The 14,419-nt window shown below is 36.7% G+C and overlaps 1 protein-coding gene across 1 annotated transcript in view; it reads left to right on the top strand.

The window, feature by feature from the left end:
- The window catches only part of LOC139960199 (uncharacterized), a 55,813-nt gene extending 47,953 nt beyond the window's left edge, over nt 1-7,860 (top strand). Inside the window, exon 3 of the mRNA XM_071958386.1 lies at nt 5,913-7,860. Within this exon, the coding sequence (XP_071814487.1) occupies nt 5,913-6,062 (150 nt within the window). The 3' untranslated portion in view covers nt 6,063-7,860. The remainder of the gene's footprint in view (nt 1-5,912) is intronic.
- Nucleotides 7,861-14,419: the final 6,559 nt, after the last annotated feature.

Consider the following 14,419-nt stretch of genomic DNA (forward strand, 5'->3'; position numbering starts at 1 on the left):
TTTGATAGTCAATTCTGCATGGCTAATAACATCCCATGCAGTTTCATTTTAAAGTTTAGTATGTGTGTGCGTGTGTGTGCGTGCGTTTTGCATTCTGACTGAGGACTTGACTGAGAACAAAAGAATTCCAGGTCCTTAAAGTTGAAAAATTCAAAAATTGAAATGTTATGTCCTCACTTTGAGAAATAATATCCAACTTATTTGTCGAACTGTTTCCCAAAATAAAAGAAAAAAATTCAAATTCTTATTTCCCTCGTTACACATTTCAAATCTAGAAAACAAGGTCGCGTTTCCGGTCAATATATTCAATCATTCGAACAAAATGTATAAATTGAAAGAATGAACTTTTTGAAGGATTTTTAAGTTCTAAGATCTCACTGAGTAGAGAACATTTCTTTGTTCTTCGCATTCGTATACCATCATATTCCTCATCCATTGAAAGAAGTCTGTTTGTAGCTGGGTTTGGGAACGTCAAATTCAAATATGTATTTGTAATATGTTGTGTGTACTATGTGTTCTCCAAACTCTCCACTGTGTTTCTGTTGTGTCATGAAACTAATTTTATGATAATGACATGAATTGTATTGTTTTTCGAGCCATCACATTCAAAGGACCAAGGCAATGAAATGGTGTCTATAGTTTGCGTTGAAAACAGAACTTCCCCCTCCCCTCGCCCCCCCCCCCCCTCATTAAAAAAGAGACCCGAATCGACCTCGCTCTTCTACACTTTTAACGGGAAAATATACAGCAGGCATTATTTCTTAATTGAGATTAAATTTCCTTAAAAGATTTGGTTGTGATTAAGATTACTGCATGACTTGTCGATACTGATCTGTAACAACAAGCAAGCAGAAAAAGAAAAAAAAATAGAAAACAAACCAAAACAAAACGGCACTAAACATCGTTCATAATTTATACAGTACCCTGAATCATAAGAGATATTATTCCTCCCACATAAGGAGCCCCCCCTCCCTCTCCCTCCTCCTCCGCCGACCACCACATCGTGATGCTGCAGAGAATGTGTACATCTCAAACATGCACAGTTAAACAAAATAGTTCTGACATTCATTATTCAATCTTTAAGACGATATTTAAACTCATTTTTCATTATCATAATACCCGAACAGAAAATTCATATGAAAATCAAATACCAACAACCAAAATAAAGCCAAGGAAAAGAGTAACATTTCTACTTCATAATTGCAAGTTACAGGTACATACTAAGTTTAACAATTATTTTTCTATTCATTATTTTCTTCTTCATTTTTCTTTTTAATAAATAAAACTTATTTAATTGATAGGATTCATTACAATTCAAGGTTATACAATAAGGTGAGAAAAAAGTCAAAATATATTTGGTACGTCATAGTTTAATTCACACCCCTTTTCTATTCTATTCTTTTCTTTTCTTTTTCATCAATTATGTAGTGATTTGTGACTTCATTATTCGCATTGCCTGGAGATATTCACACTTATAAGCTAAAGAAAAGACAAAACGAAATTCATTTTTCCCATCAAATTCAATTTTAATTTATTCTTAAAGGTATATGCAGACATCAACAAAGGTGATCAACGTGCTGGAATTAATTAATTAAAAAGATGGGAAGTTTATCTGAATCAGGTCCGCAGCTAGGTCGGGAACAGGGAGCGTGCACCCCACCCAATGCAGAGTAGTGTGCCAAACCCTCCCCCACCCCCCCCCACCCCACAATCTGTAACACCTTTACGTGTAAAAACAACCTTAACAAGCTAGAAAATATAGTTTTGTGCCCCTACTTAAATTGTTGGTGCCACTCCTTACATTATTGAAGCCCCTACGTAAATTGTTAGTACACCTCCTTAAATTGCTGATGATGGTAATTTGAATGACAATGGAACGGCGCGACTGTGGTAGCTTGCATGATCTTTATACTATATGGTATTTCAAAGTCATAAATGATAATGGTACTTTGGGTCAGAGGCGTCGAGGGCCAGAACGGGCCCGGGCCTCGAGGCTGTAAACCCGTCTGCCCCCCCATCTCCAGGACTGATTTAGGTACACATTAAAACGGCGGGTCTTACCACGCCCAGTCACGTGTTATATATAAATAAAGATGCATTAATGATAGCATATAGCTGGAAAAGAATCAACAAATACACTTTAATTTTCCGTTAATTTCATACAATATTACACCATAATATGCCCACTGCCCAGCCCTTACTGAAGCGCACTAATCACTCCCACCCCCTCCCCCCACACCCCCTCCATTGGGAGAAGACTGTAACTTGTCAATTATGATCAAGACCTTTTACACGGAAGATTTTTCATTCACGATCAAACAAAAGAACAGCAGTTTATTTCATGAAAGTTCTCTTCTTCTAATATATTTTTTTTGTGTAAAATGATATAGATATAATAAAAGTTGATTCCATCAAACCTTCTATGGTCACGTTTCATTACATGAAAAAAAAATGAAATAAAAGCATATAGGATATTTATTTATTTTGTTTTAGTATTTATGTTTGTGATTTCATTTATATAAACAATTAAGCTTTTCATGTGAGATTTAATGTTTATATGAAGAAAATAATTTGGTCTGCGAGGCGACGAAATTTTTCGTGACAAAATTTCATTATTAATTATTGTCTATAATAAATTGATAGTTTGTGCAAAAGAACACCATATATAGACATATCAAGAAGGGTATATTACTTTTTGATTTTATTAAAAAAATTAGGTTTGAAAAACTTTTACGAGGCAAACCAAAGACAACCTTCTGATTAAATTTGTCTGTCATGACGAAAAAACCAAAATGAATTCTCAATAATGTAAAATTTCAGTCAATACTCATAGCTAGTACAGTAACTACTGTCCATGTTCCACAACCGTGCATCAGTAACTACTGCGCTGTGTTCGTAACACGGTAACATGTGTTACAGGTGGCACAGTTATTACCGCAAAGTTTTTTCTCACTGCGAATTTAAAAATTAAAAAATTAAATTTTAAAAATTTTAAAAATTAAAAAAAAAAAAATTAACAATTAAAATTTAAAATTTATATATTTTTAAAGCTTTCAAATTTTCACCTGTCGGACTCGTAGTTCAACGTGTAACAGCTTTCCAGTAATTACTGTGCCAACTGTAACACGTGTTACCGTGTTGCGAACACAGCGCAGTAGTTACTGATGCACGGTTGTGGAACATGAACAGTAGTTACTGTACTAGCTATGAGTATCGGGTGAAAATTTACCAATCATGGTCTTATGCGATCTCTTTGGTCCATACAAGATCAATCTTACAAATCACAAATGAGAATTTTATAGACAAGTAGCGATAACTTTTCACATCCTTTCCTCCTTTTCTTGTTCTTTACTCAATCTCCTCCGAGAATTAGAAAAATCTCCCGCTACCGAATTAAAATTTGAAGAGATATTATAACATTGCAATGATAGCTCTATCTATTTTTAAATAAACTGGGGAATTCTGATAATCCCATTACAATTGACAATGACATGTAACTACCTATATCCCAAGATAATATAAACCATTGGTTAATAATCAATTTTTTTACATTAATATATCCAATGTGAAGCTGGAGCAAAGAAAACTATCTACATGAAAAAAAGGAGTCAGAAATTGCGTATTAAATATTAACAATCATATTAAAGTTTTTTATGTGTGAAATAAAGTGAAGAACAAGAATAACTTAAAAAACAGTAAAAGGCTGCAAAAACATTGGTGTCTCTCTATCTGTCGTATATATTGGTTTTAATGTGATAACTTATGGAAAACCCATTTAAAGTTTTAATACAAAAAAAGAAATATTGAAATTCCATTCCATCTTTTTTCTTTCTTTTTATTTATTGTTTGCCATTGATGATATAAATTATGAGGTATCGTTTAATTAAGTCTTTGTCGAGTCAATTCCTAGTTGGCTTGAAAGGAGACGCTTGAAATGAATTTCATAAATTTTTGCTCAAAACGTATTATTATAACATTTTTGCTTTCATGAGTAAAAGATGTTAAAATATGCTAAAATGTAACCAATAATGAAGTTAAAAAATGAAATTTTAATATCGATATTGTATGCTCACGTGGTACAATTGAAACTTTCAATCTATTACGTTTTCTTTTAGATTGAATCTATGATTTTACCCACAGTTAAATACTTTGATAGATAGATACATCATTCTAAATGCAAATATGTACCTTAAATAATAATTTCAATCCTATTTTTAGACCGACAATTTTTATTTTAATACATTACACAATACATTATAAATATTCATCGATTACACAATATATAATAAATATTCATCGATTGCCATAAAAAATAATCAATACAAATTGAAACGACAGTATATAGGGAATTAAAGATGACATGCATTTTAGAAATTTCTGGAAGATTTTAGTTTGACGTATTTTTTAGAGTTTTCTACGGTGTTTTTTAATCATATTTTTCAAATTTAAAAAGTAACCCCTTGAGGTAGATATGGCGGAAAAACTTTCATGATATCTTTACGCAAATACGCATTGATATTTCCCCAAAGCGCGAGGGGAATTATTGTAAAACATTAAGTAAGGATAATAAATGAAGTGCGAATTATTGGTAAATTCATTTAGAGTTGTACATACAGAGAGAAGGCCAAATTTGAACGACTGCTGGAATAAAAGATATGTACAAATCTTCAGTTCAATTGCTTTTGCTTCCGGTCAAAGCATTTCGCAATAGATGTCTTCCGCGTGGTCAAATTTTAGTAAATTTGTAATCCATATTGTAAACAAACATGCACTTTTCGACTTTCACGATTCAGTAAATATGTTTGAAAATTAAAGTTTTTTACATTGATGACAAAATGGATATTAAATAGTGACTTCACACATGCATCACACACAGAGCAAATGCGCGTAAGAGCATTAAGAAGTAATTTAAATTTTTTGTCTTTTTTTGGGGGGGCTGAAGAAAATTGCAAATACTCTGCTTCATAAATGCTTCAATATGCTAGAATGGTCAGGTAATTATTATGATAGATATTATAAACGACCAAGTAATACTTCACGGCTCTTTTCTCATACAATGTCACCGTGGTACTAGGAAATATCACCACTGTACTATCACTAAACGTTAGTAACATGGTGGTCTGCGCGAAAACGTGTGCATTGACGACAGCCTATACTAGCCTATACTAATCGGTAGTTTGGTACATACCTGGTAATAGTATAGTATAGTAGGCTAGGCTCACGCTGTATGTACGACGTAATGCATGGGATTCCAGGGTTACATGGAGTGCCCATTACATACACCGTGCAAAGGAAGATTGGTCAATACAACAAAGATGGCCGAATCTAAAATATCTTTCTTAAAAAGTACGGGAAGGTAATTTCTAACCCATTGTCAATAATAACACATACTATTCAACCGCAGATCAAGGAGGTGGGGGGGGGGGTGTAATCCCGCCTCCCCCAACCCGCCACCATTTTAACCTCAAACACACACACTCATACACACAAAAGGTGGATAGTTGCACAAACGTGAGCTTAGACCTAAGTACAAACCTAATTTAACTGTCCAAATGTGACTCAAAATGCAACATTTGACGTCTAAATTTCATTTTGTTTTCTGGGGGAACCAAGGGGAATCACCTTTTTCATAAGAGGATATAAGAGGACAAGTCTGCCATTTTACCGACCATTAACGTTGAGATTGTCAATTAAAATGAATAATTTTCTACACCAGGGAAAAAGTTCTTCTCACCTTATTTGATTTGTTATATTTCCGCCAGTGCCCCCTCCCCTCCCCCTTTGTCCTCTCCTCTCCGTGCCCTTCTAACCTTACTGTTTTATTTTTTGATTGATAAAATGTTGATGAATTGTGATATATTTGATCAGTGTTTAACTGTTTGTTTTTATTTTTATCTTGCTCTCCATTGCAGCTTCGTTGCAGGAACAATGACGTATGCAAATATGCAGGGAAGAAAATGTTCAAATGCAAATGCAACTCTTTACAATACTGCGTGGCCGCTACACCAATGGCCAACGCTTATTGCAAATACAGTGCAGTCGGTTTCGTCTACGAGCAGTAAAATGTCGACAAAATGCAAAAGGCGGGACAATTTCATCGAAAATTAGTGACGTCGTCAAATCACTTTTTCTTAGATATCCCTCCATAGTGTTAACGCTTTTCCAATTACCATCCTCTTCTTTTCTTTGCTAGCTAATTTACTGACAAGTTTTTGGTATGCATGATAGTATAGGGCATTCACACAGTAATTGGTCTTAATCTATTGAAGTGAAGACCACCATTTTTTGAACACCTTGCCAAATAGCCTAACGGGTAAACCTATAGGATAAAACTGATACTTAGGCTAAAACTTGAACACATTGTAGTCACCAAAGACAGCGACCAAAGAATAGCACGTTCAGCTATGTTACTTTCAATTTTAGGATGAAATGTGTGGCTGATGTGGGTAGACTAGGTGGGAAACGGATGATTCCTAAACGAGGAGAAACCAACAGTTAGATTAAAACACATGAATTTGATGTCTTTAAAGAACTCACGCTGTCATTTGACATTGTAGCCTATATCGGTCCATAGTTTGATCCAGACTTGATAACTATGTCAATTGCATAAGTGAACCGTATTTTGTTAGCTAATCTTTTCCAATCACTGAACAGATTTCATGAAATACTTTCATGACGAATTGTGCTATCAAATAAAGATACGGTAGGCCTATAAAGCGATTAATTTGTGGACCTAAACGGCATGTCATTGACAAATAGATCGAGCTAGCCTATCCGAAGAATTAATGTTGTATATAGAAAGAATTTAACGCAAGGCTCATCACATTCCTCATCTTTGAATTGGCAATACTTTGAAGTCGTCAACAGGACGGCCTTGGACATGATAGTTAGCACTATAGCTTCATAGCATGCTGTGAGCAACCTGTAAATGTTTCATGTTAGGCGGTGTCACCAGAAGGAAAGAATAAAATTGGTTATATAACTACAAATTTAACTCTTACCCATTTATCTCATTCCGGGACACTCAATCCCATGTGGAGCATACGAAAACAGCGAGAAAACTGTCAAAGTAAAATAACAGAGTGAATAAAAAAGAAGTATCGCTTGACAGTAAAGAAATTGGTTGAGTACCTGTATTTTCCCCCACTTTTGTCACTATAACAACAAATGGTACACAAGGTTCTCTCAAAAGTTGTGGAAACGACTATTCTAAAATCTGAAAATGGTACGCACAAACGAGAAAATATCAAAAACGGGAATGCTGTATAAAACTTTTCTGTTACATTTGCCACACATAGATATGCTGTTCAATTCCGTTCGAATAAAACTTTCTTCTTTATATTAGACCATGTCTCTCATCCATAAATGATATGTTTTGGTTCTGAATATTGTCATATATGCTTTATGAGTGAAATTGATCGCTTTGACGCAGCCTGTGGCATATGGTTATCTTAATTCCTTGTACTCGGTGCAGTAATTTCTGATTGGTTTATGATGAGGCAGTACGAATGTATAAAGCAAAATAACAAGGAAATTAATTAAATATTACCTCTTACGTATTACATTAGTTCGTTGTTGTTGTGTTTGCTAGTTATAAAGTTAAAAGAGACTAATATAATACCCTAAAGTTGAGTAAAGAATGTTTATGTGTAGTGTGGCTACTTTAAGGCTATGAAATTCATTAACACCCAAAGCAGAAAATAACGGAATGCAAGAGGGTGGTGGGCAATAGCTCCAAACTCTTTCAAAATGTTAGGACCGCAACTTGTAAAATAGCAGTTCTCCTTCCTCGGTGACATAAATGTATATGTGATAGTATTTTTTTCTTGAGCGTAGATAATACAACACAGTAAACTTAAATCCTTCTTCTTCTTCTTTTGCGTGCTTTTTCGTGTGTTTTGTTTTCACTAAACAATGAAACTGATGAATTTAATGAGATAAAATAAAATTCAATCTATTTAAGAACAAAACTCTCTTTCCGCGCTGTTCTCTGATGGTTCTTCAACGCAATAATTCTGCCTATACCTCGAAGTAAAGCAGATGAATACGTCATTCTTAATAAACTAATATCAATGACGAGGATGAAAATGACGATGACGATTGAGCATGGCCATAACGATGACGATGACGACGATTACCCTAACGATGACGGTGACGATGACTACGAAGACCGCAACGATGACGATGACCACAACGATGACGGTGACGATGACGATTACGATGAAAATGGCGATGACGATGACCATAACGATGACGGTGACGATGACTACGATGACCACAACGATGACGGTGACAATGACGATTACGATGAAAATGGCGATGACGATGACCATAACGATGACGGTGACGATGACTACGAAGACCGCAACGATGACGGTGACGATGACCACAACGATGACGGTGACGATGACGATGGCGATGAAAATGGCGATGACGATGACCATAATGATGACGGTGACGATGACCATAACGATGACGGTGACGATGACCATAACGTTGACGATGGCGATGACGATTGCGATGAAAATGGCGATGACGGTGATTATAATGATGACGGTGACTATGATGACCTCAACGATGACGATGACGATGACGATGGCGATGAAAATGGCGATGACGGTGATCATAATGATGACGGTGACGATGACTACGATGACCACAACGATGACGGTGACGATGACGATGAAAATGGCGATGACGATGACTATAATGATGACGGTGACGATGACCATAACGATGACGGTGACGATGACCATGACCATAACGTTGACGATGACGATGAAAATGGGGATGACTACGACCATGAAGTGTACCTTACATGAAATAAGAGCCACGGGGTTGTGGGGGGGGGGCTTGGGATGGACTCTCATGTAGGGGAATGGGCGTATTCACCGCGTTACTTAAAGGTCATCACTATTGTCCTCAACTTAAGGATACTAAAATCTACTAGAAGATTTTCAAAAGTGATCTCCTGGAGGTTCTTGCACTCCTAATTATTCCCAGACCTATTATTAATTGACAATTTATTGTAGAAAAGAGGAACAAATGCTCCGGGGTGGCAGATAAATGCGTGACCGTTATTTGGCATTCTAGCATATTTTGGACAATACTGCTGATCTTTTAAAGCTAGGTATTGTTACGTATATAGGCTGAAATGACCGACCATCCCATATATGCTATCTCTGACTATACAATTATGTATACTGTTTACAGAGACTATACTGTGTCCGTGAATGCCTGGTGATGAAATCTGTACGATCCAATACTTTTATGAAACGACAAAACGCAATCAATTCTCACCCCAACAGTTAATATGGCGTATACTGATCTTAAAAACCCTTCTCGGCAGCTGAAATACCGATGTAATATTTTTTGTCAGATCTTAATTTAGTCATCCCAAGCGTGCACAGATTCTTTCATAACAAAACAACGTAGGCCGAGTTTGATGTTTTGAAGTTTAATGTACAATAAACTGAAAGCGCTTCCTTAGTCCATATTCTATAAATTATGAAACATGAATGTTGATTTTCAGAGAAGATGTTTCCATGACAACTTATTTTGGCTGGCTGCAATTTCGTGATTAATCTCATGAAGCTATAACATAAAGCTGAAAATATGCAGAGATGAGGAGATATACATGAGCTTCCAAGAACGTCCAAGAAAAGGTCAATCCACCTTTATGAGACTCAACCGGCCTGACCATCCCCCCCCCCACCCCCATCCATGCTACGTCACAGTGGTGTGCACAGAATTGCAAAGGTGGATGGGGACGGGGTCAAACTCGACATTTCCCGGACTGATTAGGATATGCTGATCTTTTGTGGATAGGGCAGAGGAGAATAAGAATTATTTTATTAACGTTGGGGTCTGGGATCCTCCCACAGAAAATAATTCAACATGTAGACCTCAATGGTGCATTCTGAGGTATATTTAGATTATAAATTAGGTCTATATAAGAAGTCATAAAAGAACATTTTGCTAATAAATACTTTGTGTGGGGCTGAAAAAGGGTGGGGTACATCCGTTGTAATGGTCCAGTTCTACCCCAGCTGGATGCCAAAATTCCTCCCACCACCCCCCCCCCCCCTCCCCACCCCCGATTCACGATAGGAGAAGGGATTAAGTCACAGAAACTCACTGTCTCATTTTGTCCCTAATCATTTTTGTCTAACATTAAAACGTCAAGGTATGTCAAAAATGAGAGCTAAAATGTAGTGTAATGTGGCGAGTATCGGTAGAGATGGTACGATCGTTGTACCTGGGGAAATTATTTGGTAGGATATTTCGGAACCTAGCTCCGTGAAGCTCCAATCAAATAAATTATTAAACAAAGTTCTGTCGCTTTCAAGATGATTTAGTCTCTCAAGTAATGTTCGATTAAAGGGTGTGAAACCGTGTGAAGACTTGCGCACAAAGAAACGTTCCATGTCGGTAATCTGGCCTAGTTTCGAATGAGGTGTATACAGAAGTGTTAGACACCACCATCGATCCCAGAAAATACACACACAGCTTGCTACCGTCGGTAATTAGACACTAGTGTACAGTCAATACATACAGCTACGGTCAATACCCACAACACAGTTTACATAGCAGCGATGGGCATCTCAGGTCTAGATAAAGATAACAAGGTATCAAGTTTCATTACTGTCTGCATTTTGTAGGGACAAGAAGAAAACTTCACTTGCAAGCAACGGAAAGTTAACTTTTTCAGAGCACGGGACGCGGTTTGGGGCGAGTCTTCAATGCCTGTGCTGTAAACTTACTTGAAAAGAATAAATAGGTATAAATTATTTGGCCATAATATACTGATCGTGAGAACTGGATGATTCCTTTTAACTTGCCTCTATAAAAATTGCTTAGAAGTTGCAAAGCTTGGGGTCATACGTGATGGGGCATCTGCTCCATGATTGGTTCAATATTACCTACTTCGGAACATCATTAATATTTATCAAATCTATCCATGAATCAACCAATCATGAATGAGAAAGAAAACACAAGCGGTCCTAATTTTAATTATCTATTTAATTGTCTGAAAACACGGGCTCCTAACCTAGACGTCTGAAAATGGACCGAACAATTTCCAATGTATTTCTTTATTTGAACATCGTAGGAATTAACATGGGGAACCTTGAAGGTCAAAAGGACATGGCAGGAGTTTGAAAGGAACTTAAAGTGGGGTATAACATCACTTCATGACAGTAGTATTCAACTTTTTATCTGTTAATTCAAGCTGATATAAATGAAGACGTGAGTAAATTTAAACAAAATAAATCATCATGCATAACGATGAACCAATATGCTGATAAAGCTCTAAACAATATTAATGGGAAAATCAAATCCAAGAAATGAAACGAGAGCTGAATAGGGCGTTGAATTTGCTGTATCCATTATCATCTAACCAGCTTCACCTTCCCTTACCCCTTACTCACCCTTCCCCAACCTTCCTATCATAAATACACACACACACACACACACATATATATATATATATATATATATATATATATATATATATATATATATAAATTGTAAACAAAAGCGCACTGCGTTGTTGTATAAAGTAATTGTTCCATAGACAGGGGCATCGTGGGCCAAGTTGGACCCGTGGATAATTATGTCAACGACCATTTTTGAAGTCTTCATTACTACTTGAGTGTATTCTTTGTACCAAGGGCGTAGGAACCGGGGGGCTGGGGGCGCTAGCCCCCCCCCCAGTGAAAAATATGGAGGGGCGGAAGTATCATTCCGCCCCCCCCCCCCCCGCTTCGCCAGTCAGAAAACCCCTTTTTCAATTACAAATCAGAAAAAAATCTCATTTGGAGCACCAAAAGGCCAGGTGAAAATGCAAAATTATTTACAAAATGGAGTGGGTGTTGAAGTGTGCTATACATTGCACCAAATTGCATCTGAGGCCACCTGGAAATGCCAAAAAATTCCAAAGGGGAGGGGGACACCCCCTCCCCTTAGACCCCTCCCCCAGGCCAGCCATCAGTCTTCAGCCCCCCACTCAAAAGTACCTTCCTACGCCACTGCTTTGTACCACCTGTGTCCTCATATATTGACCCTTGTCACCCCTCCCCCCCCCCCCTCCTCACCGCTCGATGAGCCTGAACATGTCCTATGTCACACTTTCATAGCCGCTGTACACCTACAAAGTCAAACCTAGTCAGTTTTCATTTAATTAAGTACTCCAGCAGACTGAAGCTATTAGTTTCATGATCTAATATGTAACCATGGTTACAGCAACAACGTCTGACCGGACTTCCATATGCAAAACATACAATAATCGCCACGTAAACCTGAGAACAAACACCTGATAACTGTGGCATCCAAGGGATTTCCAAGGATGGGGATAGGGGAGTTTCAACGCCCTCACCTACTGTGACTAAGGTAGGGGTATAGTTAACCTTTATGAAAAGGCTAAAGAAGAATGAAAGATTTTTATAAAGATGGGTGTGAACCTATGGTTGTTAAAGGCGACTCCTGTGTAGGAAGTGGTATAGGTTTCGTCACCGCCGAAGAAAGTAACGATTTGACGTCAAATGAGGCATATTCAGGTCTAAACGCAATTCAATCATCTCTAAACGCAAGGTAGTGTTAATAAATACTCTTGAATTAGTAGGGGGCGTACAACCGGATCAGTAGTTTCAATCTTCCCCGACTGAAAGTAAAAAAAATCAACCGCCTGAAGCATATCCTCCACTTTTTCGGGTTATGACGTTGTGTAAGATAGAAACTTATGCACCGTTGACTTTCAAAGTTTAAAAAACGAAATCCATTATGTTGCTTTAACGTATATATCCGCAAAGGCATCTCTGAATTAACATCGCAATCACGACAAAAATAAAGCAATGCACTAAAAGTCTCGATAACAGCTAACGTAAAAACCCCAGTTTTATCTACGTCAATAAAAATAGTATGAAACTAATCAAAACGAAATATTATAATGAACCTTGTGAAGAACAGATGGGTGATATTAGCTTTGAGTTACTAAAATCTTCTGTCTAAAAACAACAACAAAGAAACTGTCGTGTATTGATTTGATAACAAGAAGCTTGATCGAATTGAGGCTAATTTAAAAAGTAGGTATGACATATTAAAATCATAAAGAGTTGTTTTCATTTTTATGATCCATCCCTCGCGATCGTTATGAATGTATTTATCATTTTATGTTTCTGTTTTATCATCAATCGGTGGTCAATCAATTTTATCCAAACATCAAAGGATGAACAACAAAAAAATCTCAAAGATGAAGCGAAAATTAACTATCAATTTGAGATTTGAAAATTATTGGATTTTTTAAAATCTCATAGGATTTAGGGACATTATAGAAGTGAGCAGTTTACATTATTAAATCTTAAGATGATGATGTATAAATTTAAGAAAGCTTCGAGTCAAGGAAAAAAAGAAATAAAATAAAAATTAAATTAAGAAATGAATAATGATAAGAAATGAAAACATCAGTATAGCCTAAAAATATTTCATATATTTATTATTTCATATTATATTATTATTTCTGGAAAAAAGTTGTAAGAAAAGAGCAAGGAAATTTGATGGGTTCAATGGCATTAAAATTGAAATTAAAATGTAAAGAAAAAATTAATAATAACGAAAGTACATTTTTGGAAATTTGAATTATAAGAGGAAGGAAAAATGACGAGTTCAATGTCAATTTTACTTTCTTCACTCTGATTGCATGATGTGAGATAAACTTGGGTTGAGAATGTAAGGCTTGAATCAACCAACGGGGCACCAATCACTTGCCTTAGTGCCCTTAAAATGCACCCATCACCGACTGCAGTAAATGCCAAGCCGCCATCTCCCTCCCCTCCCCCCCCTCCACTTTTTTGTCAAGGTGCCGTAGGTGTACTACTCTAATGATCTCGATCATTAGTATTCTCGGCTTATGGATCGTCTGGGATTTTGCAAAATCAAAACTGTGGAAGATTAAAAAAGAAAACTGATACATTCTTGTTTCCTGTCATTTCTGTATACCAGTTTTCTCTCACTTTTGGAAAAGATGCTTTTTGAAAATTGTCATAATTCAGGGGCGGATCCAGGGGGGGGCCGACCCGGCCCCGGCCCCCCCTTTTTGGAAATCAGTTGCGTTTTTTTTATGTGGGAGTACTTTAAATTCCTAATAGGCATAACTTGGTGAAAGAAAAGCCTAATATATATCCAGCTGCTCTTCCCTGAAACGCGATCGTTTTTATTCCAAATTTGAAACTAAGGCAATTATCAGGCCTACGCGACATCACGTATTAATTAGATACGGCTCAGTACTATAGTGCTGACTATTACTGTCAGGGAAAATCAATGCACAGTTAGCAAGTATATCATAATTATCTGAATGAAACGGGGTGTAGGCGGTTTTACACTATCTAACGCAACGTAGTCGCCAAGAACCTGAAGTATTTTT

This window comes from Apostichopus japonicus, chromosome 19, assembly GCF_037975245.1.
Source record: "Apostichopus japonicus isolate 1M-3 chromosome 19, ASM3797524v1, whole genome shotgun sequence".
In the NCBI taxonomy this organism is placed as follows: Eukaryota; Metazoa; Echinodermata; class Holothuroidea; order Aspidochirotida; family Stichopodidae; genus Apostichopus; species Apostichopus japonicus.